The following is a 26,196-nucleotide window of genomic DNA, read 5'->3' as shown; positions in this document are numbered from 1 at the left end:
ATCCCTCCTCACCTGGGAGCATAACAATTTGGGGTACCTCATCTGGGATCATAACAAAATGGGGGAACCCCACCCCGGGACTGGTCGTAACACAAGTAACATTTGCACCACACAAGTGACAGGCAATGACCATCTCCAATAAGAGAGAATCTAATCACAATCACTTGTCTTTATGTTCAACTGCATTATCATCATTGAATCCTGACCATCAACATCCTCGGGGTCACTATTGGCCAGAAATTTAATTGGACCAGCTACCTAAATACTGAGCTGCAAGAGCAGGCAAGAGGCTGAGAATTCTGTGATGCATAACTCACCTCCAGACTTACAAAAATCTGTTCACCATATACAAGGCATAAATCTGGAATTTGATGCAATATCCTCCACCTGACTGGATGAGTGCAGCTCCAAACAACACTCAAGAAGTTTGATGCAATCCAGGACAAGGCAGCTGCTTGATCCACACCACATCCACCATCTCAAACATTCACTCCCTCCATTATGGAACATTGACTTTTTCAACAGCACCTTCCAAACTTGCAACCACCAAGGGAAGCAGACACATGGGAACACCATCACCTACAAAGTTCCCCTCCAAGTTACACACCATCCTGTTGCTAGATCAAAATCCTGGAATGTCCTCTTTAACAGCACTCTGGAAGCATCTACACCACAAAAACAGCAGTAGTTTGAGAAAGCGGCTCACCACCACCTTCTCATTGTTAATTAGAGGTGTGTGTTGGAATCATCTCTCAAGACTGAGTACTTATTCTACAATATGTAGAGACATGGCATGATCTGGACATTTGGATGTCAACCTGGGATTTTTTTTAAAAGGTCATAAGTTCACTTTGGAACTGTCAGCAAGCAGGCCTCTTCCAAGAAATCACCTGACCTTTATGGTACCTGAGGAAGATCTGGTGGTTTGTTTTGAAATGCAATCACTTTAACTGATGAAGCAAAAAACAGAAAAGGAGGTTGGTAAGTTGCTGGAAATCACATCGATGAAAGAAAAATACTTAAATAGCTTGATTTGAAGGCAGTCTTGTTGGGGAACAAGCTGAGGAAGGAAGGCCACCCTAATTGGCTCCCTCTCTTTACCTTGTCTAAAATAGTGTGTGACTATCAACTCGTAGCCAGAGAACCCTCATCTGAGTGTAACCAGTCTGCATTTGGACCTACAAAGCTGAGACCTGTTGGTGAGAACTTCCAGACATCCACCAGGATCAGCAATTCATCTTCACATGATGGAGCTCCAGGCAACAGCATCGAGACCCTGTAGACTTTGACTTTTATTTTATAACGCCCATCCTCCAAAGCCCATCTCTGCAGGCAGACTCTATCTGTCCTTTGTTTGTCTGTGTGTGTGTGTGTTGGGGGAATTCTTTAGGAAGAGATAGGTAATTGTACTTCCCAATTATAATTGTGTGTTAACCAGTACTGTTAAAAGAAGATTTTTTAAAAAATAAATTAATCATTCTGAGTTTTTTGAAAAAAGCCTCGTCAGAGACTCTTTTCTTTTGGGTACTAGAAGTATAGGTACACAATTGACCAGTTCAATGAGAGAATTAAACATTTAAATTAATGGCATGGCCTGCGGTGTAGTGGGGCTTGACAATTCACACACTCCTCCCATCCTGGTCATAACATAAATTGGAGGCTCTTGCAGGATTTGAAATGCGGACAGTGGCTGATTGGATGCAGGATAATAATTGGCAAGGGATAAAGGGACTGAGACCAGCTGAAATGGCTTTGAAAGTTGCTAAGGCTTTTCTACAGATGGAAAATGTAACCCTGACTGGTTTAGTAAAAGCAACCAAGGCCAGAATTTTATGCTGGTCGTGTGGGTGTGTGCCTAACCCAACAGCATGTGAAATCGCGTGAGATGAAGTCAGGTGCGCGTCCCAACGTCATCACGCACTCGCACACCAACAATTAAGCAGGCAATTAAGCACATTAAGGAAGTAATTGAAATAGATTTTATGTGGCTAGTCCACTTTTACAGTTGGCGGACAGGCCAATCAGCCAGGTGGCCTTTACGTTTTCGCTGAAACCTTGATCCAGGGTGAATGAAGTGTCTGGGGTGAAACATAATAAAAAAAGATATCTAGGGACTGATGTTTTTTGAGCTTTGCTGTCAGGAGCTTGAATGTGTTGCATAGACACATTTTGGTGCATTTTATTTTTGCCATTTAATCTGCCCAGGTCTGCAGCTCCCTGAGGCAGCCCACCCACACCCTCACTTTTACCGGCACCCACCCTCTTCCTGTGCCGCCCCCCCCGCCATCCCCAATCCCCTGGCAGCGCTGAGAGTTTCTCAGTGCGTGTTTCACACTGGCTGGCCGTTAATTGGCCAGCCAGCATGAAAGTGTTCGGGGGGCCGATTGCAGGTGGAAGCACACTTCACATCTGCTTCCGGGCCCACCGATTGCGCGTGCCTAATGAGATTCAGGTCCAAGACTCAGCTAAATGGAATTGGCGGATAAGTTGGAGTTAGAATTACCTGTTGGGACGAGGAAGGCAGACATAGTTGAGGTAATAGCACAGCATTTGAAATTGGAAAGGATACCAGAGAGACCACATTCCCCAGGGGGTGAGTCATTTGAGTTAGTAAAGATCCAGTTGAGAATGAGGCAACTTGAAAATGAAAAGGAACTGAAAAAGCTTTAATTGGAGGCAGAAGAAAAAGATAGGAAAGAGGAAAAGAAAAAGAAGGGGAAAAAGGGGAAAAGGGAAAAGAGAAAATGAGAAAGCTCAATCTCCAGCAAGAGAGAGCTTAGCAATGGAGAAAAGAAAGACAGAACAAGAAAGGGAATACTGGCTTAAAAGGCTAGACTTTAAAAATGAGACTGCAGATGCTGAGCAAGGTTCTGATGATGAAAAACCTCCAACACAAAGCCTAGTAGGGAAATGTTTAACTTTGTGCAAGCTCTCCTAAAGTTTGAGGAAAAGGATATAGAGGCACCCTTTATCTCGTTCGAAAAGATAGCTAAGCAAGTTATGTGGCCAAAAGAAATCTGCTCTTACAGAGTAAGCTGGTGGATAGAGCTCATGAGGTTTATGTATCAATGTCAGAAGAGGTTTCTGTGGATTATGATGCAATGATAATGGCAGTGCTGATGAGTTAGTCCCTGAGATGTACAGGCAGAAATTTCAGAACATTTTTGAATAAGAAAAAGGGATGGGCAATAAATGCTGGCCTCTTATACTTAGAGATAAGGGAGCCACCCAAACACTTTTGCCGAGGAAAGGCATAACATTTCCAGCAGAGAGTGCATTAAAAGCCAATGTTTTAGTCAATGACATTGGTGGGGTGTATAGGCCCATATCTTTGTACTGGGTACACTTGGAGTGTGACCTGATGCCTGCGACAGTGATGGTAAGGGTTGTTCAGGAGTTACCCACAGATGGTGTTGATTTACTCCTGGGAAATAATTTAGCTGGAGCGCAGTTGGTAGCTTCTCCCATAATTACAGAGAGCCCAAGTGAAGTTAAAGAGATGGAACAGTTACAGGAAAAGGGTCTAGCAATTTTTCCTTCGTGTGTGATGACCCTCGCAATGGCTAAGCAAACTCCATCATTGAAAGTCAAAGTGATACCACAGCTAGATATTTGGCTGGCTGAAACTTCCTTTAAAGATTTAGATAATCCGAAAGAGATGTTTAACAAATCTTCTCTAGTTGAGGCTCAACAAGCTGATCCAGAGTTAAAATAGCACAATCAGCCCAAATTGAAGCTGAGGTTAAGGCAGTTCCACAATGTTATAGTGGAAATGGAATTCAAATGGGGAAGTGGAGACCTCCTCACAGACCTACAGATGAGGAGTGGATGCTTGTTGATCAGATAGTAGTACCACCCAAATATTGTAAAGAGCTATTATGGATGACACATGAAATTCCTATGGCAGGACATGTAGGGATGTGGAAAACTTAAGCGTGGATAAACTGGCAGTTTTACTGGCCAGGTCTTCATAAGGACATGATGCAGTCTTGTAAAATGTGTCTCACGTGCCTGATGGTGGGAAAACCATGAAATGCAATCAAACTGGCACCTTAATTTCCATACCAGTTTTGAGGATCCATTTAGTAGGGTGATAGTGGACTGCATGGGACCGTTACCAAAAATGAAAGTAGGACACCAGTGTGTCCTTACTATTACGTATATGACAACTCGAGTTCCAGAGGCCATCCCTTTCACAGAATCACAGAATCACAGTGCAGAAGAGGCCTTTCGGCCCATTGAGCCTGCACCGACACGTGAGAAACACCTGACCTACCTACTTAATCCCATTTACCAGCACTTGGCCCATAGCCTTGAATGTTATGACATGCCAAGTGCTCATCCAGGTACTTTTTAAAGGGTGTGAGGCAACAGGTACTTTTTAAAGGGTGTGAGGCAACCTGCCTCCACCACCCTCCCAGGCAGTGCAGTCCAGACCGTCACTACCCTCTGGGTAAAAAAGGTTTTCCTCACATCCCTCCTAAACCTCCTGCCCCTCACCTTGAACTTATGCCCCCTTATGACTGACCCTTCAAATAAGGGGAACAGCTGCTCCCTATCCACCCTGTCCATGCCCCTCATAATCTTGTACACCTCGATCAAGTTGCCCCTCAGTTTTCTTTGCTCCAACGAAAGCAACCCAAGTCCTTCCAACCTCTCTTCGTAACTTAAATGTTTCATCCCAGGCAACATCCTGATGAATCTCCTCTGCACCCCCTCCAGTGCAATCACATCCTTCCTATAATGTGGCAACCAGAACTGCACACAGTACTCCAGCTGTGGCCTCACTAAGATTCTATACAACTCCAACATGACCTCCCTACTTTTGTAATCTATGCCTCTGTTGATAAAGGCTAGTGTCCCATATGCCTTTTTCACCACCCCACTAACATGCCACTCCGCCTTCAGAGATCTATGGACACACACACCAAGGTCCCTTTGTTCCTCAGAACTTCCTAGTGTCATGCCGTTCTTTGAATACTTCCTTGTCAAATTACTCCTTCCAAAGTGTAACACCTCACACTTTTCAGGGTTAAATTCCATCTGCCCATTTGACCATCCCATCTATATTTTCCTGTAGCCCAAGACACTCAACCTCACTGTTAACCACCCGGCCAATCTTTGTGTCATCCACAAACTTACTAATCCTACCCCCCACATAGTCATCTATGTCATTCATATAAATGACAAATAATAGGGGACCCAGCACAGATCCCTGTGGTACGCCACTGGACACCGGCTTCCAGTCACTAAAGCATCCTTCTGTCATCACCCTCTGTCTCCTACAACTAAGCCAATTTTGAATCCACCCTATCAAATTACCTTGTATCCCATGTGCATTTGCTTTCTTTATAAGTCTCCCATGTGGGACCTTGTCAAGGGCTTTGCTGAAATCCATATAAACTACATCAACTGCACTACCCTCATCTACATGCCTGGTCACCTCCTCAAAAAATTCAACCAAATTTGTTAGGCATGACCTCCCTCTGACAAAGCCATGCTGACTATCCGTGATCAAACTTTGCCTCTCCAAGTAGAGATAGATACTCTCCTTCAGAACTTTCTCCAATAGTTTCCCTACCACTGACGTGAGACTCACTGGCCTGTAATTCCCTGGCTTTAAGGACAATTACGACTAAAGTAGTGGTAAAGAAGTTAACCAAATTGTTTACTCAAGATGGATTACCGGTGGATATAAAATGATCCAATCTTTTGTCTCAGATTTTTCAGAACATAATGAGTAGTTTGGGTATAAAACAGTTAAAGTCCACAGCATATCATCCACAAATAAAGGTACAATCAAACTCTCAAAACAACGATTAAAGCATATTATCATGAATATCTCCATGACTGGGACAAATACTGGATTTTCCTTTATTTGCTACCCGAGATTCACCAACTGAATCTACTGGTTTTAGCCCTTCTGAATTAATTTATGGTCATGAGATGAGGTCGTCTGAAATTAGTCAAAGGAAAGTTTTTAGGAGAAAAGGACGAATCCTCTAGGTTAGATTATGGGCAGAATTTTCGGGTCGGCATGCAGGTGAGGGGCCCACTCACCAATGTGTTAAATGACGCATGATGACATCAGGCCTGCGCCCGATATGATATTTTGTTCGGCGGGCGCGCACTGCAGTCGGCTGAGCGCCTGCCAAAATGTCAACGACCAATAAAGGCCATTAAGAAATCAATTAAAGCAGTTAAGAATGCTGCCCGTCCAACCTTAAGGTTGGTGGACAGGTGAAGAGCCCAGGTTGCATTTTTCATGGAACCTCATCCACAGGCAGGATGAGGTTTCATGAAGTGTTTATATATTGAATAAAATTTTTTAAAAGGTCTTTGACAGGTCCCAGCTCATGTGACATGTTTTAAAATTTTTTCTTTCCTTTATTCAGCTTTTTAAAACTTAAACTTATCACCCTGAAGCACCTCTGTGCCACAGGGAGCGCGCAGAAGAGTACAGGCCCTGACTCAGGGAATCCGTCCCCACCCACATAAGGAGCGCTCAGTGTTTCCGGGCGTGCGTCATGCTGGGCGGGCCTTAATTGGCCCACACACGTAAAATGGTGGCACAGACCTGATCGGGGGAAAATTCTCCCCTATGTGTCCATGTTCCATGAACAGCTCATGGGAGACTGCAAAGTGGCTCAAAAGCATCTTAAAGTTTCTCAAAGATGAAGGAATGGGCAGATAAGCAAATTGCAACCCCCCGAACTTTACAACCAGTGGATGAAGTATTAGTATTATTGCCTTTACAGGGGGAATCTCTGAAAACATGGTTCTGTGGTCCATACAAGGTAATCAAGAGGGTTAGTAAAGTCAATTATTTGATAAATACTTCAGATCATTAGAAAAAGAATCGGCTATGTCATATCAACATGGTAAAACAATATCATCGTAGGTAGGAAGATAGGAAGAGCAGGTTTGTCAGTTTGTAAGCATAGTGCAGGATGAAAGAGGCAGTGACAGTGAGGTAGAAGGAGATAGTTCACAAATTGAACTATCTGGTTAGTTAACACTGAAATATTAGGACAGCCGGACACCAAATTTTCATACTTAAAGGGCTGAATTTTGCCCTCGGCGAGCGGGGGGGGGCGGGGCCTGCTCGCCGACAGGCAAAATGATGCGGGATGATGTCGGGGGGAACCCACCCCATTTAAATCTTCAGGAAGGTGGGGGCACAGCAAAATCAGCTGTGCGCCCGCCGACCTGTCAATAGCCAATTGAGGCCATTGACAGGATAATTAAAACAATTAAAGGACCTGCCCGTCCAACCTTAAGGTTGGTGGGCAGGCCAGGAGCCCCGGTGGGCTTCTGAAAAAACATGAAATCTCATCCACCGGCGGGATGAGGTTTCATGTAGGGTTAAAAAAAAACTTTAATAAAGTTTTAGTGAAATTTATTAACATGTCCCATCTCGTGTGACATTGTCACATGAGGGGGGCATGTTAAGGATTTTTTTATTTCTCTATTTTAAATGTTTGAACAACTTTCAGCGATCTCCCTGAGATAGCACTTAGCCTCAGCGAGATATGCATTCTTTCATGCGCATGCGCAAAAAAGTGCACTCTCACATTTGGGGAATCCCCTCCTGCCCGCACAGGGAGCGCATAGCGCTTCCCGCTGTGCATCACGCTGGGCGGGCCTTAATTGGCCCGCCCACTTAAAATGGTGGCAGGGACTGCTTCTCCGACAGGGATTGGCTCCCCGCCCACCGGAGATCGGGCCCGCCCGCCCGACAAGCAGAAAATTCTGCCCAAAGGTAGGCCAATGAGAAGATCAAGTGAGCTTACTTACTAAATTTAAAGGGATCTGTAATGATAAACCAGGGTCTACAACTTTAGCCATGTGTGATGTGGATGTAAGGAAGTCCAGAGAAACAAGCTCAAGTGACAGCAGGAATTCAATATATGTTAGAAAATCACCTAATTGAGTCTAGTCAAAGCAGTTGGTGCTCTCCAGTAGTGTTAGTGCCGAAACCTGATGGGTCAACCAGATTCTACATAGACTATAGAAAGGTTAATGCGGTAACAAAAACGGATTCCTACCCAATCCCTCGTCTACAAGACTGTATTGACAGGATTGCCAGTGCCATGTTCCTTACTAAGATAGATTTGTTGAAAGGATATTGGCAAGTACATTTAACATCAGGAGCTAAGGAGATATCAGCTTTTGTCACACCAAATAGGCTATACCAAAGTCCAGTAATGTCATTTGGACTAAAAAATGATCCAGCCACTTTCCAAAAACTAATGATTCAATTTGTAACCAGTGTTCCTAACTGTGTGATTTACTTGGATGAAGTATTGGTTTATAGTAGCACATGGAAAGATCATTTAAAACAACTGGAAGTCCTATGTAAACAATTACAGTTGCCAGATCTAGTAATAAGCCTTGCCAGAAGTAGTTCGCAAAAGTGTGAATAACTTAACTAGAGCATATCATAGGGCAGGGACAAGTCTTGCCAAGAACAACAAAGATACAGGCTTTCATGGAATTCCCTTCTTTAAAACTAAATAGGAAATCATGAGATTTTTAGGGATGTGCGGTTTCTATCGTAAATTTGTGTCAAACTTCAGCACTATAGTGGCTCCACTAACGGATTTATTGCAAAAAAAAGCAAAGGTGGTATGGTCAAGAGAGTGCCAGACAGCTTTTGAGAAGCTGAAGGCGATTCTAACTAATGAACCAATATTAGCCGCCTCTCATTTCGCTAAACCCGTCAAGCTGACAATCAACATTAGTGATTTGGGGGTGGGTGCAATCTTATTGCAAGAAGATGAATCAGGCATAGGGAAGCCGGTGGGGCCTAAATAGCCAAGTGGTTATGGTACTGGGTTTGTAACCCCAAGATCAAGAGTTCAAATCTCACAATGGCAAACTATGAAACAATATAACTTCATCTGAAACAGATGGAAACGGGTTTGTACTCGAAAGAGTTACTTCTCTAAAAAATTAAATCGGCATCAAAAGAGATAATCTACAGTAGAAAAGGAAACCCTGGGATTGTTACTGGCTCCTAAGCATTTTGAGGTATATATCCATCTTTGCTGTAAAGAAACATTGGTACTTACTGACCATAACCCTTTGGCCTTTGTGGAAAAATTTAAGACTCAGAATGAAAGACTTTCAATGGAGCTTGTCTTATAACCTAAAAGATTATTCATATTGCTGGGAAGGATTATATGATTGCTGATGCATTATCAAGAATGTACACTTTTTTATAATTGTCATTCTAGGCAAGAAAGGTAGAAAACTGAACAGATTCTGTTTAAGGAGTGAACGGCTGAGTAGGTGCATCTTTGAATTCTGTTTATATGTGCTACATATCTTTTTCTGTCTTCTTTGTGAATGAAACACATTTGGAAATGGTGTTTGTCCTTTGTTTACCTGTGTGTGTGTCTGTGTGTTGCTGGGGGAATTCTTTAGGAAGAGATAGATAGTTATACTTCCCGATTACAATTGTGAGATAACCAGTACTTGCAACTTGTTAAGAGAAGTTTTGTTTTAAAATAAATTAATCATTCTGAGTTTTTGAAAGAAGCCTAATTAGAGCATCTTTTCTTCTGGGTACTAGAAGAATAGATACACAAATAGATGATAGAAGAATGTGTTTCTGGTGTCAAGCTTCACTCATTGGGAATAAACTCTGGGAATTTTGGACCTACAGAACTGTCTTCCATTAAATCTAATCTTTGGAATGATCTGTGGATTCTCCTGAGCTTTGAGCACATTCTGTACATGAACTAGCACTATGCGTACAGGTATGAAAAGTGTTAAGTAGGCTTCAACATCCAAAGGTTGAACAAAGTTGCATTTTTCTCTCTACTGGCTTTCATAGGGACATAAGGCTTATGAGCACGAGCAGGCAATTCGGCCCTTAGAGCCTGCTCAGCCATTCAATAAGATCATGGCTGTTCTGGCTGTGCTCTCAACTCTACTTTTCTGTTTGCCTCAATAGCCATTGACTCTCTTGATTATCAAAAATCTGTCTAACTCTGCCTTGAATAAATTCAATGACCCAGCCTCCATCGCTTTCTGAGCAGAGAATTCCACAGACTAACAACCTTCTGAGAGAAAAAAAATTCTCCTAATCTCTGTCTTAAAAGTGAGACCCCCTTAATTTTAAACTGGGTCACCTAATTCTAGTCTCCCCCACAAGCGGAAACTACCTCCCTGTCCCTACCATCACAAGTCCCCTCAGAATCTTATATGTTTGAATAAGATCACCCCTCGTTCTTCTAAACTCCAATGGAGTGACCAACTGTCCCGGGTTTGATGGCAGCGTCTTGTAATCGAGGCTTTTGTCCCGTGTCCCAGGTTGTATGATGCTATGTTTCTAGGATGCTGTCCCTCTCATATTTTAGACCTTTAAATTTCGTGCATGTGCAGTGCGCATCTGCACGTTTCCACTTCTCTTGCCCACCTGATTAGACATGTTTGCCACATTTTCCATTTTCACAGGTTCAACAACTCCCTCCTCAACCCACCCTCCACTCTCAACGGTTCACCAGCAACCCCTGAAAACTCATACAGTCCCAAAGTGTCTCTTTACCTTTTCCTGAGAGCTAGTCACCTATAGGCCCAACCAGTTCAACCTTTCTTCATAAGATAAGGCCTTTGTCCCAGGAATGAGTGGAGTAAACCTTTTCTGGACTGCTTCTAATGCAATGCAAGGTAATGTTATAATAAGCCAGTCAAGTTGTTGGAGTTAGTTAGATTAATTAATTCACATATTTCTGCAAATATAAAGCACAATATATACCTCTCTTGGTTGGTCAATCTTTGCCCCTGAAGCAAGTAGCATGTGAACCACATTAAGATGGCCTCCTTGCGCTGCCAGAAAAAGTGATGTAGCACCATCCTGAAACAAAGAAAGGAATCTGGTCTATCTCTGTGCTCTTTAAAAAAAATTTGGAAAGTGTGAGAATGAAATTTCTGCCCACAAATTTTAACAAAAAAAATCACACCATGCTTAAGAAAATCTAAAATTTTATCAGTTTGCATTTAACACATGTACATATGAATTAGGTGCAGGAGTAGGCCATTCAGCCCCTTGAGTCTGCTGTGCCAGTCAATAAGGTCATGGGCAGAAATTTCCGCATGGTGGATGGGCGCCCGCCCAACCTGCTCGAGTGTGAAATGATGCGAGTTGACGATGGCCGAGCGTGCTGATGTCAACGTGCAGTTGCGAGAGATTTCAGTCGGTGAACGCGCGCTGGAGCCAGCAGCTTGGCCGCCGATAAAAGGCCTGTTAAAGCCATTAAATAATCAATTAAGCTAAATTTTTCGCTGCCTGTTCAAACTAACGGTTAATGGACAGGTGAAAAGGCCAAGCGGCCTTTGCAGTTTTTTGGAAATCTCATCCACGAGTGGGATGAGGTTTCCAAAAGCAAATAAAAATAATTTAAAAGTTTTGCAATTGAATTAACAACATGTCCCTGCTCATGTGACATGTTTTACTACACGTTTATTTTCTTGATTATTTTTTGTTGTATCTCTTCATCTCCATGAGGCAGCTTGGCCTGCTCACTCTCCTCCCCCCACCCACACAGGCAGCACTCAGCTCTGCCGCTCGTGTTTCACGCTGGGCGGGCCTTAACTGGCCCACCACCGTGAAATTGCGATGCAGTGCCGATCGCAGGCAGCGGTCGGCTTCCTGACCACCCCCGCCCGCCCCTGCCGAGCCCGCACGCCAAGGGCAAAATTCTGCCCCATGGCTGATCTGATTGTGGTCTCAGCTCCATATTTCCCCCATCTTCCAATAACCTTTGACTTCTTTGTTAGTCAATAATCTACCTACCTCTGCTTTGAAAATATTCAAGGACCATGCCTCCACCGTTCTCTGGAGAAGAGAGTTCCAAAGTTTCACGACCCTCTGAGAGAAAATTTCTCTTCATCTCCGTCTTAAATAGGAGACCCCTTATTTTTAAAATGTGCCTCCTAGTTTTGGTTTCCCACAAGGGGAAACATCCTTTCAGCATCCATCCTGTAAAGTCTCTTCAGGATCTCATATGTTTCAATAAGATCACCTCTCATTCTTATAAAGTCCAATGGATACAGGCCGAGGCTGACCAACCTTTCCTCAGAAGATAACCCCCCATCATCCCAGGTATCAGTCGAGTGAACCTTCTCTGAACTGTTTCTAATGTTTTATATCCTTACTGAAATAAGGAGGCTATTTAAAACTGTACACAAGAACATACACAAAGACACATGAAGTCGGAGCAGGAGTAGACCATATGGCCCATCAAGTCTACTCCGCCATTCAGTACAACCATGGCTGATCTTGGGTTTCAACTCCACTTTCCTGCCTGATCCCATTATCCCTTGATTCCCTGGGAGACCAAAAATCTGTTTATCCCAGCCTTAAATCTATTCAATGATGAAACATCCAAGCCATCTGCAGCAGAGATTTCGAAAGATTGACAACCCTTTGAATGAAATAATTTCTCCTAATCTCATTCCAAAATAATCGACTCCTCAGTACTCCAGATGTGGTCTCACAACTGTAGCGAAACATCCCTACTTTTATATTCCATTCCCCTTGCAATAAACGAAAACATTCCATTTGCCTTCAAGTCACTTGCTGTTCCTGCATACTAGCTTTTTGTAATTCATGTAGCAGGGCACCCAGATCCCTCTGCCCTCAGAGTAGTTTCCTAGGCCTAACCATCTGCAGCTGCATCATCAATGACCTTCCTCCATCATAAGGTCAGAGGTGCAGATGTTCGCTGATGATTGTAGTATATTCAGCACCATTCGTGACTCCTCAGATCCATGTCTGAATGCAGTAGGACTTGGGCAATATCCAGGCTTGGGCTGACAAGAGGCAAGTAACATTCACCACACATGGTGTTCCCCAGCATGACAAATGCCAGTCTTCAGCCAATTCAATTCACTCCAAATGATATCAAGAAACGGCTGAAGGCACTGGGTACTGCAAAGACTATGAGCCTGACAATATTCCGGCAATAGTACTGAAGACTTGTACGCGGCCTAGCTAAGTTGTTCCAGTACAGCTACAACACTGGCATCTAAGCAGCTATGTAGAAAATTGCCCAGGTATGTCCTGTACAAAAAAGGTGGACAAATCCAAACTGGCCAATGACCGTCCCATCAGTCTATCTCCATCATCAGTAATGTAATGGAAGGGGTCATCAACAGTGCTATCAAGCGGCACTTGCTTCACAATAACCTGCTCACTGATACCCAGTTTGGGTTCCACCAGGGCTGCTCAGCTCCTGACCTCATTACAGTCTGGGTTCAAACATGGACCAAAGAGCTGAACTCCCGAGGTGAGGTGAGAGTGACTGCCCTTGACATCAAGGCAGCATTTGACTGAGTGTGGCATCAAGCAGTCCTAGCAAAACTGGAGTCAATGAGAATCTGGGGGAAAACTCTCCACTGGTTGGAGTCATAACTAGCACAAAGGAAGATGGTTGTGGTTGTTGGAGGTCAGTCATCTCAGCTCTAGGACATCACTGCAGGAGTTCCTCAGGGTAGTGTCCTAGGCCCAATCATCTTCAGCTGCTTCATCAATGACCTTCCTTCAACTGTAAGGTCAGAAGTGGGGATGTTCGCTGATGATTGCACAATGTTCAGCATCATTCGCAACTCCTCAGATACTGAAGCAGTCCAAATGCAACAAGGCTGGGCAATATCCAGGCTTGGGCTGATAAGTGACAAGTAACATTCGTGCCACACAATGTCAGGCAATGACCATCTCCAACAAGAGAGAATCCAATCATCGCCCCTTGACATTTAATGGCATTACCATCACTGAATCCCCCATTACCAACATCCTGGGAGTTACCATTGACCAGAAACTGAACTGGACTCGCCATATAAATGCTCCAAGAGCAGGTCAAAAGCTAGGAATAGTGTGACAATTAACTCACCTCCTGACACCCCATAGCCTGTCCACCATCTACAAGGCACAAGTCATAAGTGTGATAGAATACTTTCCACTTGCCTGGATGAGTGCAGCTCCCACAACACTCACTGTAGCTACAAGAGCAGGTCAGAGGCTGGGAATTTTGCGGTGAGTGACTCACCTCCCGACTGTCACGGAACTATCATATTTTTCATAATATTATTGTGGAGTATTGTAAAGCAGGCTTCTTTGTGTATGTGTGGTTGTGTGTGTGGCTGATTTAGTTAAATTAGAGATGGGTAGACTGCAAGGTTGAAATTATCAAAACAAGTGTAAAAAGGCATATGAAATGCTGATGAGTGAGCTAGGGTAAAGTCAGCAGATAGGGTGTGAATGAAATTTGCATTTTCAGATAAGGGGAAAAGTTGCTGGAGTTTCAAAGAGACATGATAATGTTTTTACGGCTGGCAAAATAAACAGGGCAATGTTATTATGTTGATTTTTCCCAGAAGTGCTGACCATAATGATAAAATGTGGGAACAATAGGATTTACAAATCAAAGAAGGAGAAATATATTTAAAGAAGGATGGAAGGCTGTATGAGGTGTGGCCATGTGAGATCTGAAAGGTACACCATGTGAAACAGATTTGGGGAAAAGCCTTTAGCCACTTTGTAGAAGTCTGCTTTCCCAGTCACCAAAATTGTGTTAAAAGCCTTTGGAATTCTACTGTCAAATGGGTGCTTGTGGTAACCTTGCTGGATAGTCTCCATAAATCTAAAATCTATTTTGGACTGTTGCCTTAAAGGGGGCCTATAGTTGGGGGTCTGGTTACTTAGGAAATTTTGGGAACTGCTATAATATTAAGTGATTGTGTAACTGTAATCTTGCATATGTGTTTTATTCTTTTCTTAATAAATGTTTCAATTTACTTTTTAAAATCTCTAAAGTTTAGTGGACTCATTACATCCAAATTCTGTGCAAAAACCTTCTTGTACTAAATACAAACTGCAAAACTGTTGTAACAGCGTGGCTAAGTTTCCCTTGTGGATTTGGTTAACCTGGCAAATACCACCTGCTGTATCATAACATGACATCCCAAAACCTGTCCACTAACTACAAGGCACAAGTCAGGGGCATGATGGATTAGGCTCCACTTGCTTCCATGAGTATGGCTCCAACAATGCTCCTGGATACTATCTAGGACAAAGGAGCCTGCTTGATTGGCACCCCATCCACCACCTTCACTACAGCAACTTAACAAGACTCTTCTGACACATGACCTCTACCATCGAGAAGTACAAAGGTAGCAGGTGCATGAGAATACCACCACCTGCGAGCTCTCTCCAAGCCACACACTGGCCTGATTTGAACGGTATCACCGTTCCCTCTCTGTCACTGAGTCAAAACCCTGAAGCTCCCTTTCGAACAGCAATCTGGGTGTACCAACAGCATATGTTAATCTCACTGTTTATGCATTGAGGAAAGGATGAAACTGAAGCTAATCTTTTCCTTAGTCTAAGTTTGTTTCAAAAACTACACAGTAATGGCACAGATTCCTCTTGTTCCCCACCACACCCAGTGTGAACTGGTTTTTACACACTTGCAATAAATCGCTAATCTTTTCCCAGTTGGTGGCAGCTGCTGTTAATTGCATACTTAAAGCATGCATTCAATTGCAGCATGATTCTAACATTAACAACCATGGGCTGCAGCAATTCAAGAAGGCAGCTCACCACCACTTTCTCATGGACAATTAGAGATGGGCAATAAATGCGACATCTGCAGCCTATGAATGAAAAACCTGAGTCCTGCAATTTCTCTCCATTTAAATAATATGCTGCTTTTCTAATCGTCCTTCCAGGGTGGACAAGTTCATTTTTTCCCACATTATACTCCATCTGCCAAATTTTTGCCCGTTCACTTAACCTGTCTATGTCTCTTTGCAGACTTATATGCTTTTACTTACTTTCCTATCAATCTTTGTGTCATCAGCAAATTTAGCAACCATACATTTCATCCCTTCTTTCAGGTCATTGATATAAATTGTAAATAGGTGAGGCCCCAGTAATGATCTCTCCACTCATTACACCTTGCAAACTGGAAAATGACTTACTTGTGCCTACTCTTCTGTTTCCTGTTAACTAACCAATCCCCTCTCTATACTGATATGTTACTCCCTACACCATGAACTCTTATCTTGCATAGTAACCTTTGATGTGGCACCATGTCAAATGCCGTCTGGAAATCTAAGTATAGCACATCCACAGGTGCCCATTTATCCATGTTGCATGTTACTTCCTCAAAGAACACCAATAAATTAGTCAAACATTATTTCCCCTTCACAAAACAATGTTGACTCTGCCTGATTGCATTGAGATTTTCTCACTGCCCCACTATAATCTCCTTAATAACAGATTCCAGCAATTTTCCTATGACAGATGTTAAGCTAACTGGCCTGTAGTTTCCTCCTTTCTGTGTCCCTCCTTTTTTGAATTGGGAGTCACATTCGTTACTTTTCAATCTGATGGGACCTTTCCAGAATCTAGGGAATTTTGGAAAATTAAAATCAATGTATCTAATTGCTTATTAGGTATTTCTTCTCCATGCCTCAATAAGTTGCACTGGAGCAGTTTTCTACATTAAAGGTGTTATTCAAATAAAATTATTGTTTTAAGTAAGATCAGAATTTTAAAATTTGTGAATGAGAAAATCCATTGGAGTGCACTGAGCTCTGTGTTTGAATATACAAAAGTCATCAAGCTCTGTGCTGGACAAATAAGATCGTAAAACATATCCTCTAGGGTCTATGAGAAATTGGAAATATTGCACTAAAACAAGTTTTATTGTTCTTTTTAAAAAACATTGAACAAATAAAATCTAAGTTCTTGAAACAATGTATTTTTCAGTTTTAAGTTGTTTCTTCCCTTTGATTCTTCACAACAGTTAAAAGATAGACTTGCATTTCTATAACACCTTGTACAACCTCACAATATGCCAAAATTCTTCATAACCAATGAAGCACTCAAGCTTGGGCACTGTTGCAATGCAGGAAACATGGCAGCTAATTTGCACACAGCAAGTTTCTACAAACAACAATGTGATAGTGACCAAATAATTTATTTTAGTGATGTTGGCTGAGGGATTGATGTTTGCCAGGGGAGAGTTCCATCGCTCTACTTCAAATAGAACGGTGGGATTTAAAAAAAAATTCTTTCATGGGATGTGGGCGTCGCTGGCAAGGCCAGCATTTGTTGCCCATCCCTAATTGCTTGTGGATTGAGTAGCTCGCTAAGCCATTTCAGAGGGCAGCTAAGAGTCAACCACATTGCTGTGGATCTGGAGTCACATGTAGGCCAGGCCAGGTAACTATGGCAAATTTCCTTCCCTAAAGGACATTAGAGAACCAGATAGTTTACAACAATTGATGATAGTTTTATACCATAGGAATGTGGGGACAGGGGTACACCACCGTTCAGCCCCTCAAACCCATTGTACCATTCAATGAGGTTATGGGCAGAATTTTGCCCTTGGCGAGCGGGCTCACTGGGAGCAGGCAGGGTGGTCAGGAAGCCCGCAACTGGCACCGCACTGCGATTTCATGCTGATGGGCCAATTAAAGCCCACCCAGCATGAAACGCGAGCGGCAGTCTTGAGCGCTGCCTGTGCGGGGAGCGAGGAGGATGAGCAGGCCAAGCGTGAACTTCAAGCATGCGTGCGAGTGAGCGCTTCATAATCTCCCTGAGGCACAGAGCTGCAGAGACATAAAAAATAAAAATAAAAATGTAATAAAACATGTCCCCTCATGTGACTCTGTCACATGAGCAGGGATATGTTACTAATTCAAATTTAAAACTTTTATTCTATTTTAATTTGTTTCTGGAAACCTCACACCGCCCGTGGATGAGGTTTCCAAAAAAAATGCAAAGGCTGCTTGGCCTCTTAGACTGCCCACCAGCCATTAGCAGCGTAAAATTAAAGTTAATTGATTATTTAATGGTCATTCGGAGGAGAGTATAAAAACAGGCCATCTTACAGTGCTGACTTTGTCTGCACTGGAGTGCTGCTCTGGGCTGCAGTAGAGTGCTTAAGTTGGAGTTTAGTGACTGAGGGAGTTCGGTGAGGAGGGAACAAGGTGATCCTTTGAGTACCGTGAGTACAGCCGGGTAAGCATTTACTACTTTTATTGCTTATAGTTTTTAAGGTCTTATTTTGTGGTTCATCATTTGTAAGGGCTATATTCTGGAACAACAAGGAGCAGGGAAAAAGGGCCCTAGAGTAATTGATATTATTTGATATTAAGTATCTTCCAAAACGTTTAATTTAATTTAAAGGGGTAAGTCATGGCAGGAGAGCTCAAAGCTGTGGTGTGCGCCTCCTGCTCTATTTGGGAAGCCGTAACATTTCCAGTGCCCGAGGCCAGCATGTGTGCGGGAAGTGTCTCCAGCTGCAGCTCCTGGAAGCCCGGGTTTCAGAGCTGGAGCAGCGGCTGGGGACACGGTGGACTATCCGCGAGGCAGAGAATATTGTGGATAGCACATATAGAGAGGTGGTCACACCGCAGGCTAAGAGTCCACAAGCAGGAAGGGAATGGGTGACCACCAGGCAAAGCAAGAGGACTAGGCAGGCAGTGCAGGAATCTCCTGTGGCTATCCCCCTGCAAAAAAGATATACTGTTTTGGATACTGTTGGGGGGAATGGCCTCTCAGGGGAAAGCAGCAACAGCCAAATTCGTTGCACCACTGTTGGCTCTGCTGCACAGAGGAGGAGTAAAAAGTGTGGGAATGCAATAGTTATAAGGGATTCAATTATAAGGGGAATAGATAGGCGTTTCTGTGGCCGCAAACGAGGTTCCAGGATGGTATGTTGCCTCTTTGGTGCTAGGGTTAGGGATGTCTCAGAGCGGCTACAGGATATCTTGAAGGGGGAGGGTGAACAGCCAGTGGTCGTGGTACACATTGGTACAAACAACATAGCTAAAAAAAAAGGGATAAGGTCCTATAAGCAGAATATAGGAAGTTAGGAAGTAAGTTGAAAAGTAGGACCTCAAAGGTAGTGGTCTCAGGATTACTACCAGTGCCATGTGCTAGTCAGAGTAGGAATAGCAGGATACATCAGATAAATACGTGGCTAAAGAGATAGTGTTGGGGGGGAGGTTTCAGATTCCTGGGACATTGGGACCGGTCCTGAGGGAGGTGGGGCCAGTACAAACTGGATGGGTTACACCTGGGCAGGACTGGGACTGATGTCCTAGGGGGAATATTTGCTCGAGTGGTTGGGGAGGGTTTAAACTAAAATGGCAGGGGGATGGGAACCTATGCAAGGAGTCACAGGAGGGGGAATCAAGAACAAGAACAAAAGACAGAAAGGGGAATAAGAAAAGCGATAGGCAGAGAAATCAAGGGCAAGTATCAAACAAGGCCTCAGTGAAAAATAGTGGGATCGGAACATGTAATGTTAAAAAGACAAGCCTCAAGGCTTTGTGCTTTAATGCAAGGAGCATTCGCAATAAAGTGGTTGAATTAACCGCGCAAATAGATGTGAACAGGTATGATATAGTCGGGATTACAGAGACATGGCTGCAGGATGACCAGGGGTGGGAACTGGACATCCAGGGGTATTCAATGTTTAGGAAGGGCAGACTAAAAGGAAAAGCAGCGGAGTTGCATTGCTGGTTAAAGAGGAAATTAACTTAATAGTGAGGAAAGATATTAGCTCAGACGATGTGGAATCTGTATGGGTAGAGCTGAGAAACACTAAGGGGCAAAAAACGTTAGTGGGGGTTGCATATAGACCCCCAAACTGTAGTGGTGATGTTGGACATAGCATTAAACACAAAATTTGAGACACATGCAATAAAGGAACATCTGTAATTATGGGTGACTTTAATCTGCATATAGATTGGGCAAATCAAATTAGTAACAATTCTGTAGAGGAGGAATTCCTGGAGTGTATACGGGATGGTTTTCTGGACCAATATGTTGAGGAACCAACCAGAGAACAGGCCATCCTAGACAGGGTATTGTGTAATGAGAAAGGAGTAATTGACAATCTAGTTGTGCGAAGCCCCTTGGGGATGAGTGACCATAATATGATAGAATTCTTGATCAAGATGGAGAGTGACATAGTTGATTCTGAGACTAGGGTCCTGAATCTTAATAAAGGAAACTACGATGGCATGAGGCGCGAGTTGGCTATGATGGATTAGGAAACATTACTTAAAGGGATGGCAGTAGAGAGGCAATGGCAAACATTCAAAGAGTGCATGGGTGAACTGCAACAATTGTTTATTCCTGTCTGGTGCAACAGTAAACTAGGAAAGGTGGCCAAACCATGGCTTACAAGGGAAATTAGAGATAGTCTTAGATCCAAGGAAGAGGCATACAAATTGGGCAGAAAAAACAACAGACCTGAGGATTGGGAGCAGTTTACAATTCAGCAAAGGAGGACCAAGGGTTTGATTAAGAAGGGGAAAATAGAGTACAAGAGTGAGCTTGCAGGGAACATAAAAACTGACTGTAAAAGTTTCTATAGGTATGTGAAGAGAAGAAGATTAGTGAAGACAAATGTAGGTCCCTTACAGTCAGAAACAGGGGAATTTATAATGGGGAACAAAGAAATGGCTGACCAACTAAATACATACTTTGTTTCTTTATTCACAAAGGAGGACACAAGTAACATACCAGAAATGCTGGGGAACACAGGGAGTGAGAGGGAGGAACTGAAAGAAATCAGTATTAGTAGGGAAATGGTGTTGGGGAAATTGATGGGATTAAAGGCCAATAACTCCCCAGGGCTTGATAATCTGCATCCCAGAGTACTTAAGGAAGTGGCCCTAGAAATAGTGGGTGCATTGGTGGTCATCTTCTGAGATTCTATAGACTCGGGAACAGTTCCTACAGATTGGAGGGTAGCTAATGTAACCCCACTATTTAAAAAGGGAGGTAGAGAGAAAATAGGGAATTATAGACCAGTCAGCCTGACGTCAATAGTGGGGGAAATTCTAGAGTCCATTATAAAAGATTTAATAGCTGAGCACTTGGAAAACAGTAACAGAATCAGACAGAGTCAGCATGGATTTACGAAAGGGAAATCATGCTTGACAAACCTACTGGAATTTTTCGAGGATGTAACTAATAGAGTTGATGAGGGGGAGCCAATGGATGTGGTTTATTTGGACTTTCAGAAGGCTTTCGACAAAGTCCCACGTAAGAGATTAGCGTGTAAAATTAAAGTGCATGGGATTGGGGGTAGTGTATTGAGATGGATAGAAAACTGGTTGGCAGACAGGAAACAAAGAGTAGGAATAAACGGGTCTTTTTCCGAATAGCAGGCAGTACCGCAGAGATCGGTGCTGGCACTTCAGCTATTCACAACATATATTAATGATTTAGATGAGGGGACTAAATGTTATTTCTCCAAATTTGCAGATGACACAAAGCTGGGTGGGAGGGTGAGCTGTGAGGAGGATGCAGAAATGCTTCAATGTGACTTGGACAAGCTGAGTGAGTGGGCAAATGCATGGCAGATGCAGTATAATGTGGATAAATGTGAGGTTATCCATTTTGGTAGCAAAACAGGAAACATATTATTATCTGAATGGCTATAAATTGAGAGTGGAATGTGCAACGAGACCTGGGTGTCCTCGTATACCAGTCACTGAAGGTAAGCATGCAGGTACAGCAGGCAGTAACAAAGGCAAATGGCATGTTGGCCTTCATAGCCAGAGGATTCGAGTACAGGAGCAGGGATGTCTTGCTCCAATTATACAGGGCCTTGATGAGACCGTGCTTGGAATATTGATTGCAGTTTTTGTCTCATTATCTGAGGAAGGATGTTCTTGCTATAGAGGGAGTGCAGCGAAGGTTTACTAGACTGATTCCTGGAATGGTGGGACTGACATATGAGGAGAGATTGAGTCGGTTAGGATTATATTTGCTGGGGTTCAGAAGAATGAGAGAGTGAGGGGGGATCTCATAGAAACCTATAAAATTCTAACAGGGCTAGACAGGGTAGATGCAGGAAGGATGTTCCCGATGGTGGGGTAGTCCAGAACCAGGGGGCCCAGTCTGAGGACATGGGGTAGATCATTTAGGACTGAGATGAGGAGAAATTTCTTCACCCAGAGAGTGGTGAGCCTGTGGAATTCGCTACCACAGAAAGTAGTTGAGGCCAAAACATTGTATGTTTTCAAGGAGGAGTTAGATATAGCTCTTGGGGTGAAAGGGATCAAAGGATATGGGGAGAAAGCGGGAGCAGGCTATTGAGTTGGATGATCAGCCATGATCATAATGAATGGTGCAGCAGGCTCAAAGGGCCGAATGGCCTACTCCGGCTCCTATTTTCTATGTTTCTATGTTAACAGGCCTTTTAAATGTCGGTGGGTGCGCTGCCGACTCTGGTGTGCGCCCGCCGACCAAACATTCGTGCGACTGTGCATTAACGTCAGCACACTCGGCTGACGTCAACGCACATCATTTCACGCTCGGGTGAGTTGGGCGCGTGCCCACCCACCGAGCGAAAATGTTTGCCCTATGACTGATCTGTGACCTAACTCCACCTAAGATGGCAGACTCAGCTGAACATGTCATTTGAAAGATGGTACCTCCAACAGTGCAGCTCTCTTGCAGCAGTGCACTGGAGTGCAAGCCTTGACTTTATGCTCCTGTTCCTGGAATGGGACGTGCACCCACAACCATGCTTAATCGTGATAAAAGCAAAATACTGCGGATGCTGGGAGCTTGAAACAAAAACAGAAAATGCTGGAAAACTCAGCAGGCCTGACAGCATCTGTGGAGAGAAAAACAGAGATAATATTTCGAGTTCTTACAACTGTTCTTCAGAACTCGAAACGTTAACTCTGTTTTTCTCTCCACAGATATTGTCAGACTTGCTGAGGTTTTCCAGCATTTTCTGTTTTTGTATACTTAATCATGTTCTGCTTCCTTGATCAATATAAAACAGTTACCTAAATGTGACAGATTATTAATATGTAACATAAATGTTATTCATTTAGATAACAGCTACCGATTCTCTGCCCATTTTAAGCAATCAATAATATAAATCGAGCTTCCTTTTTTAATGTAACATTAAGCATTTCCAAGCACTTAACCATGTTGGCCTTGAAAAGTTAGTCCATGTGGTTATAATTAATTAAATGCTTAATCCTGTTGTTATTGATCACTGAGAAAACCACGTGGTGCGTATTTCTCAGATATCAATATTTGAATGTTTTCTTGGAACTTTGGGCAAGGCTGCATTAGTTATCTACCATCGGAACAGAGAAGCAGGAGTTGGTCATTCAGCCCCTCCAGCCTTCTCTGCCTGGACCCTGGTTCAAGAATCCCCCAGCCAGGAGAAACATCCTTCCTGCATCTACCCTGTCAAGCCCTGTAAGAATTTTGTGTGTTCTAATGGGATCACCTCTTATTTTTCTAAACTCTTGCAAATACAGGCCCAATCTCTTCAATCTCTCCTCACAGGACAATCCTGCCATCCCAGGAATCAGCCTAGTGAACCTTCGTCGCATTCCCTCTGTGATAAGTATATCCTTCCTTAGGTAAGGAGACCAAAACTGTACACAATACTCCAGGCACAGTCTCACCAAGGCTATATGCAATTGCAGCAAGACTTCTTTACTCCTGTACTTGAATCTTCTTGCAATAAAGGCCAACATATCTAATTTGCCTTCCTAATTCCTTGTTGCACCTGAATGTTAGCTTTCAGTGACTTATGAACAGGGCCACCGTGGTCCCTTCGGACATCAACACTTCCCAATCTCTCACCATGTAACAAATACTCTGCATTTCTGTTTTCCCTATCAAAGTGGATAACAAGTTTTTTCCACATTATATTCCATCTGCCATGTTCTTGCCCACTCACTTAGCCTGTCTAAATTCCCTTGAAGCCTCTGCATCATCCTTACAACTCACATTCCCACCAAATTTTGTGTCATCTGCAAACTTGGAAATTATACATTTGGTCCCACATCAAAATCATTTATATAGATTGTGAATAGCTGGGGCCCAAGCACTGATCCTTGAGGTACCCCATTAGTCACAGCCCACCAACCTGTGACTGACCCGTTTATTCCTACTCTCTGCTTTCTGTTCGTTAACCATTTCTCAATCAATGCCAGTATATTATCCCCAATTCCATGTGCTCAAATTTTGCTTACTAACCTCTTCTGTGGGATCTTATCGAAAGCCTTCTGAAAATCCAAATACACCACATACAATGGTTCTCCCTGATCTATTTTGCTGGTGAGATCCTCAAAAGACTCCAACAGGTTTGTCAAACATGATTTCCTGTTCATATATCCATGTTGACTCTGCCTAATCCTACCATTATTTTTTAATTCTGTTTCAGATTTCCAGCATCCGCAGTATTTTGCTTTTACATTATTTTTAATTGTCTAGTTATCACATCCTTTATAATCAATTCTAGCATTTTTCCTACCACTGATGTCAAGCTAGCAGATCTGCAGTTCCTTGTTTTCTCTCTCCCTCCTTTCTTAAACACTACAGTTACAGTGAAGCCCGGGCTTCAAATTTAAGGTTGGTCGAGCAGGTCCATTAATTAAGTCAATTACTTTTTAAATGGCCTCAATAGATCATTGACGGGTCGGCGGGCGCACAGTTGATTCGGCTGCCCCCCGCTGACTTTAAAATTGAAATGACGCGGGGTGGCGTCGGGAGTTCCGCCCAACGTCATCCTGCAACATTTTATGTGTCGGCGAGTGGGCTCCGCCCCCCCCCGCTCACCAACCTAAAGATCCTGGCGTTGGCCTTCCTTGGCTGAGTTCTAAAATACTCCCAGTCCTCAGGCTTACTGCTTTTTTTTGGCAGAATTATAAGCCTCTTCCATTGATCTAATACAATCCTTAACATCTCATTAACCTTGGTTGGATCAGAACATAACATATTAATTGGAACAAGAGTAGACCATTTGACCCTTCGAGCCATTCAATAAGTTCATGGCTGATCGTCTTGTGTTTTGATTTCCACATTGCCACCTAACCAGATAACCTTTGATTACTTTGCCTAACAAGAATCTATTTACCTCTGTCTTAAAAATATTCAATGACCCCGCTTCCACCACCTTCTGAGGCAAAGAATTCCAAAGTCGCACAACCCCCTGAGAGAAGAAAATTCTCCTCATCTCTGTCCTAAAAGGATGACCCCTAATTTTAAAACAGTGTCCCCTAGTTCTGGACTCACCCACAAGAGGGAACATCCTTTCGACACCCACCTTGTCAAGGCCATTCAGGATTTTGTATACTTCAACCAAATCAACCCTCACTCTTCTAAACCTTAGGAAACAAACCCAGTCTATCCAACCTTTCCTCATAAGACAATATACTCATTCCAGGTATCAATCTAGTAAACCTCCTCTAAATCGCCTCTAATGCATTTACATCCTTCCTTAAATAAGGTGACCAAAACTGCACATAGTATTTGAGGTGCGGTCTCACCAATGCCCTGTATAACTGAAGCATAACATCTTTACTTTTATATTCAATCCTTCTCATAATAAAGTATAGCATTCCATTAGCCTTCTTAATTATTTGCTGTACCTGCGTACTAATTTTTTGTGACTCATCAACTAGAACACCTAGATCCCTATGCACCTCAGAATTGTGCAGCCAATCTCCATTTAAGTAATACTCTGCCTTTTTGTTCTTCCTGCCAAAGTGAATAACTTCACATTTTCCCACATTAAACTCCATTTGCCAGATCTTTGCCCACTCACTCAACCTATCTATATCCACCTGCAACCTCCTCATGTCCTCTTCACAACATACTTTCCTATCTATCTTTGTGTCATCTGCAAATCTAACTATCATGTCTTCATTCACCTCATCTAAGTCATTGATGTAAATCGTAAAAAGTTGAGGCCCCAGTACAGACCCCTGTGGGACTCCACTCAACACATCCTGCCAATCCGAAAAAGACCATTTATGCCAACTCTCTGCTTTCTGCCAGCCAGCCGATCTTCTATCCATGCTAATATGTTACCCCCTTCACCATGCACTTTTATTTTCCATAACAGCCTTTGATGTGACACCTCATCAAATGCCTTCAGGAAACTTAGGTACTGTACGTCTACAGACTCCTCTTTAACCATTCTGCATGTTATTCCTTCAAAAAACTCCAATAAATTGGTTAAACATGACTTTCCTTTCACAAAACCATTGCCTTGAGCTCTTCTAAGTGCCCAGCTATAACCTCCTTAATGACTGATTCTAACAACTTCCCCACAACAGATGTCAATCTAACTGGCCTAAAGTTTCCTGTTTTCTGCCTCCCTCCCTTCTTGAATA

The 26,196-nt window shown here is 43.1% G+C and overlaps 1 protein-coding gene across 1 annotated transcript in view; it reads right to left on the bottom strand.

The window, feature by feature from the left end:
• Positions 1–26,196, bottom strand: part of ankrd29 (ankyrin repeat domain 29) — a 139,049-nt gene that overhangs the window by 76,830 nt on the left and 36,023 nt on the right. The window contains exon 7 of the mRNA XM_041189326.1: positions 10,766–10,864. Within this exon, the coding sequence (XP_041045260.1) occupies positions 10,766–10,864 (99 nt within the window). The remainder of the gene's footprint in view (positions 1–10,765; positions 10,865–26,196) is intronic.

Source organism: Carcharodon carcharias, chromosome 6, assembly GCF_017639515.1.
Source record: "Carcharodon carcharias isolate sCarCar2 chromosome 6, sCarCar2.pri, whole genome shotgun sequence".
Lineage (NCBI taxonomy): Eukaryota > Metazoa > Chordata > Chondrichthyes > Lamniformes > Lamnidae > Carcharodon > Carcharodon carcharias.
Note: the sequence above shows the minus strand (reverse complement) of the source record. Positions and strands in the feature narration are given on the sequence as shown.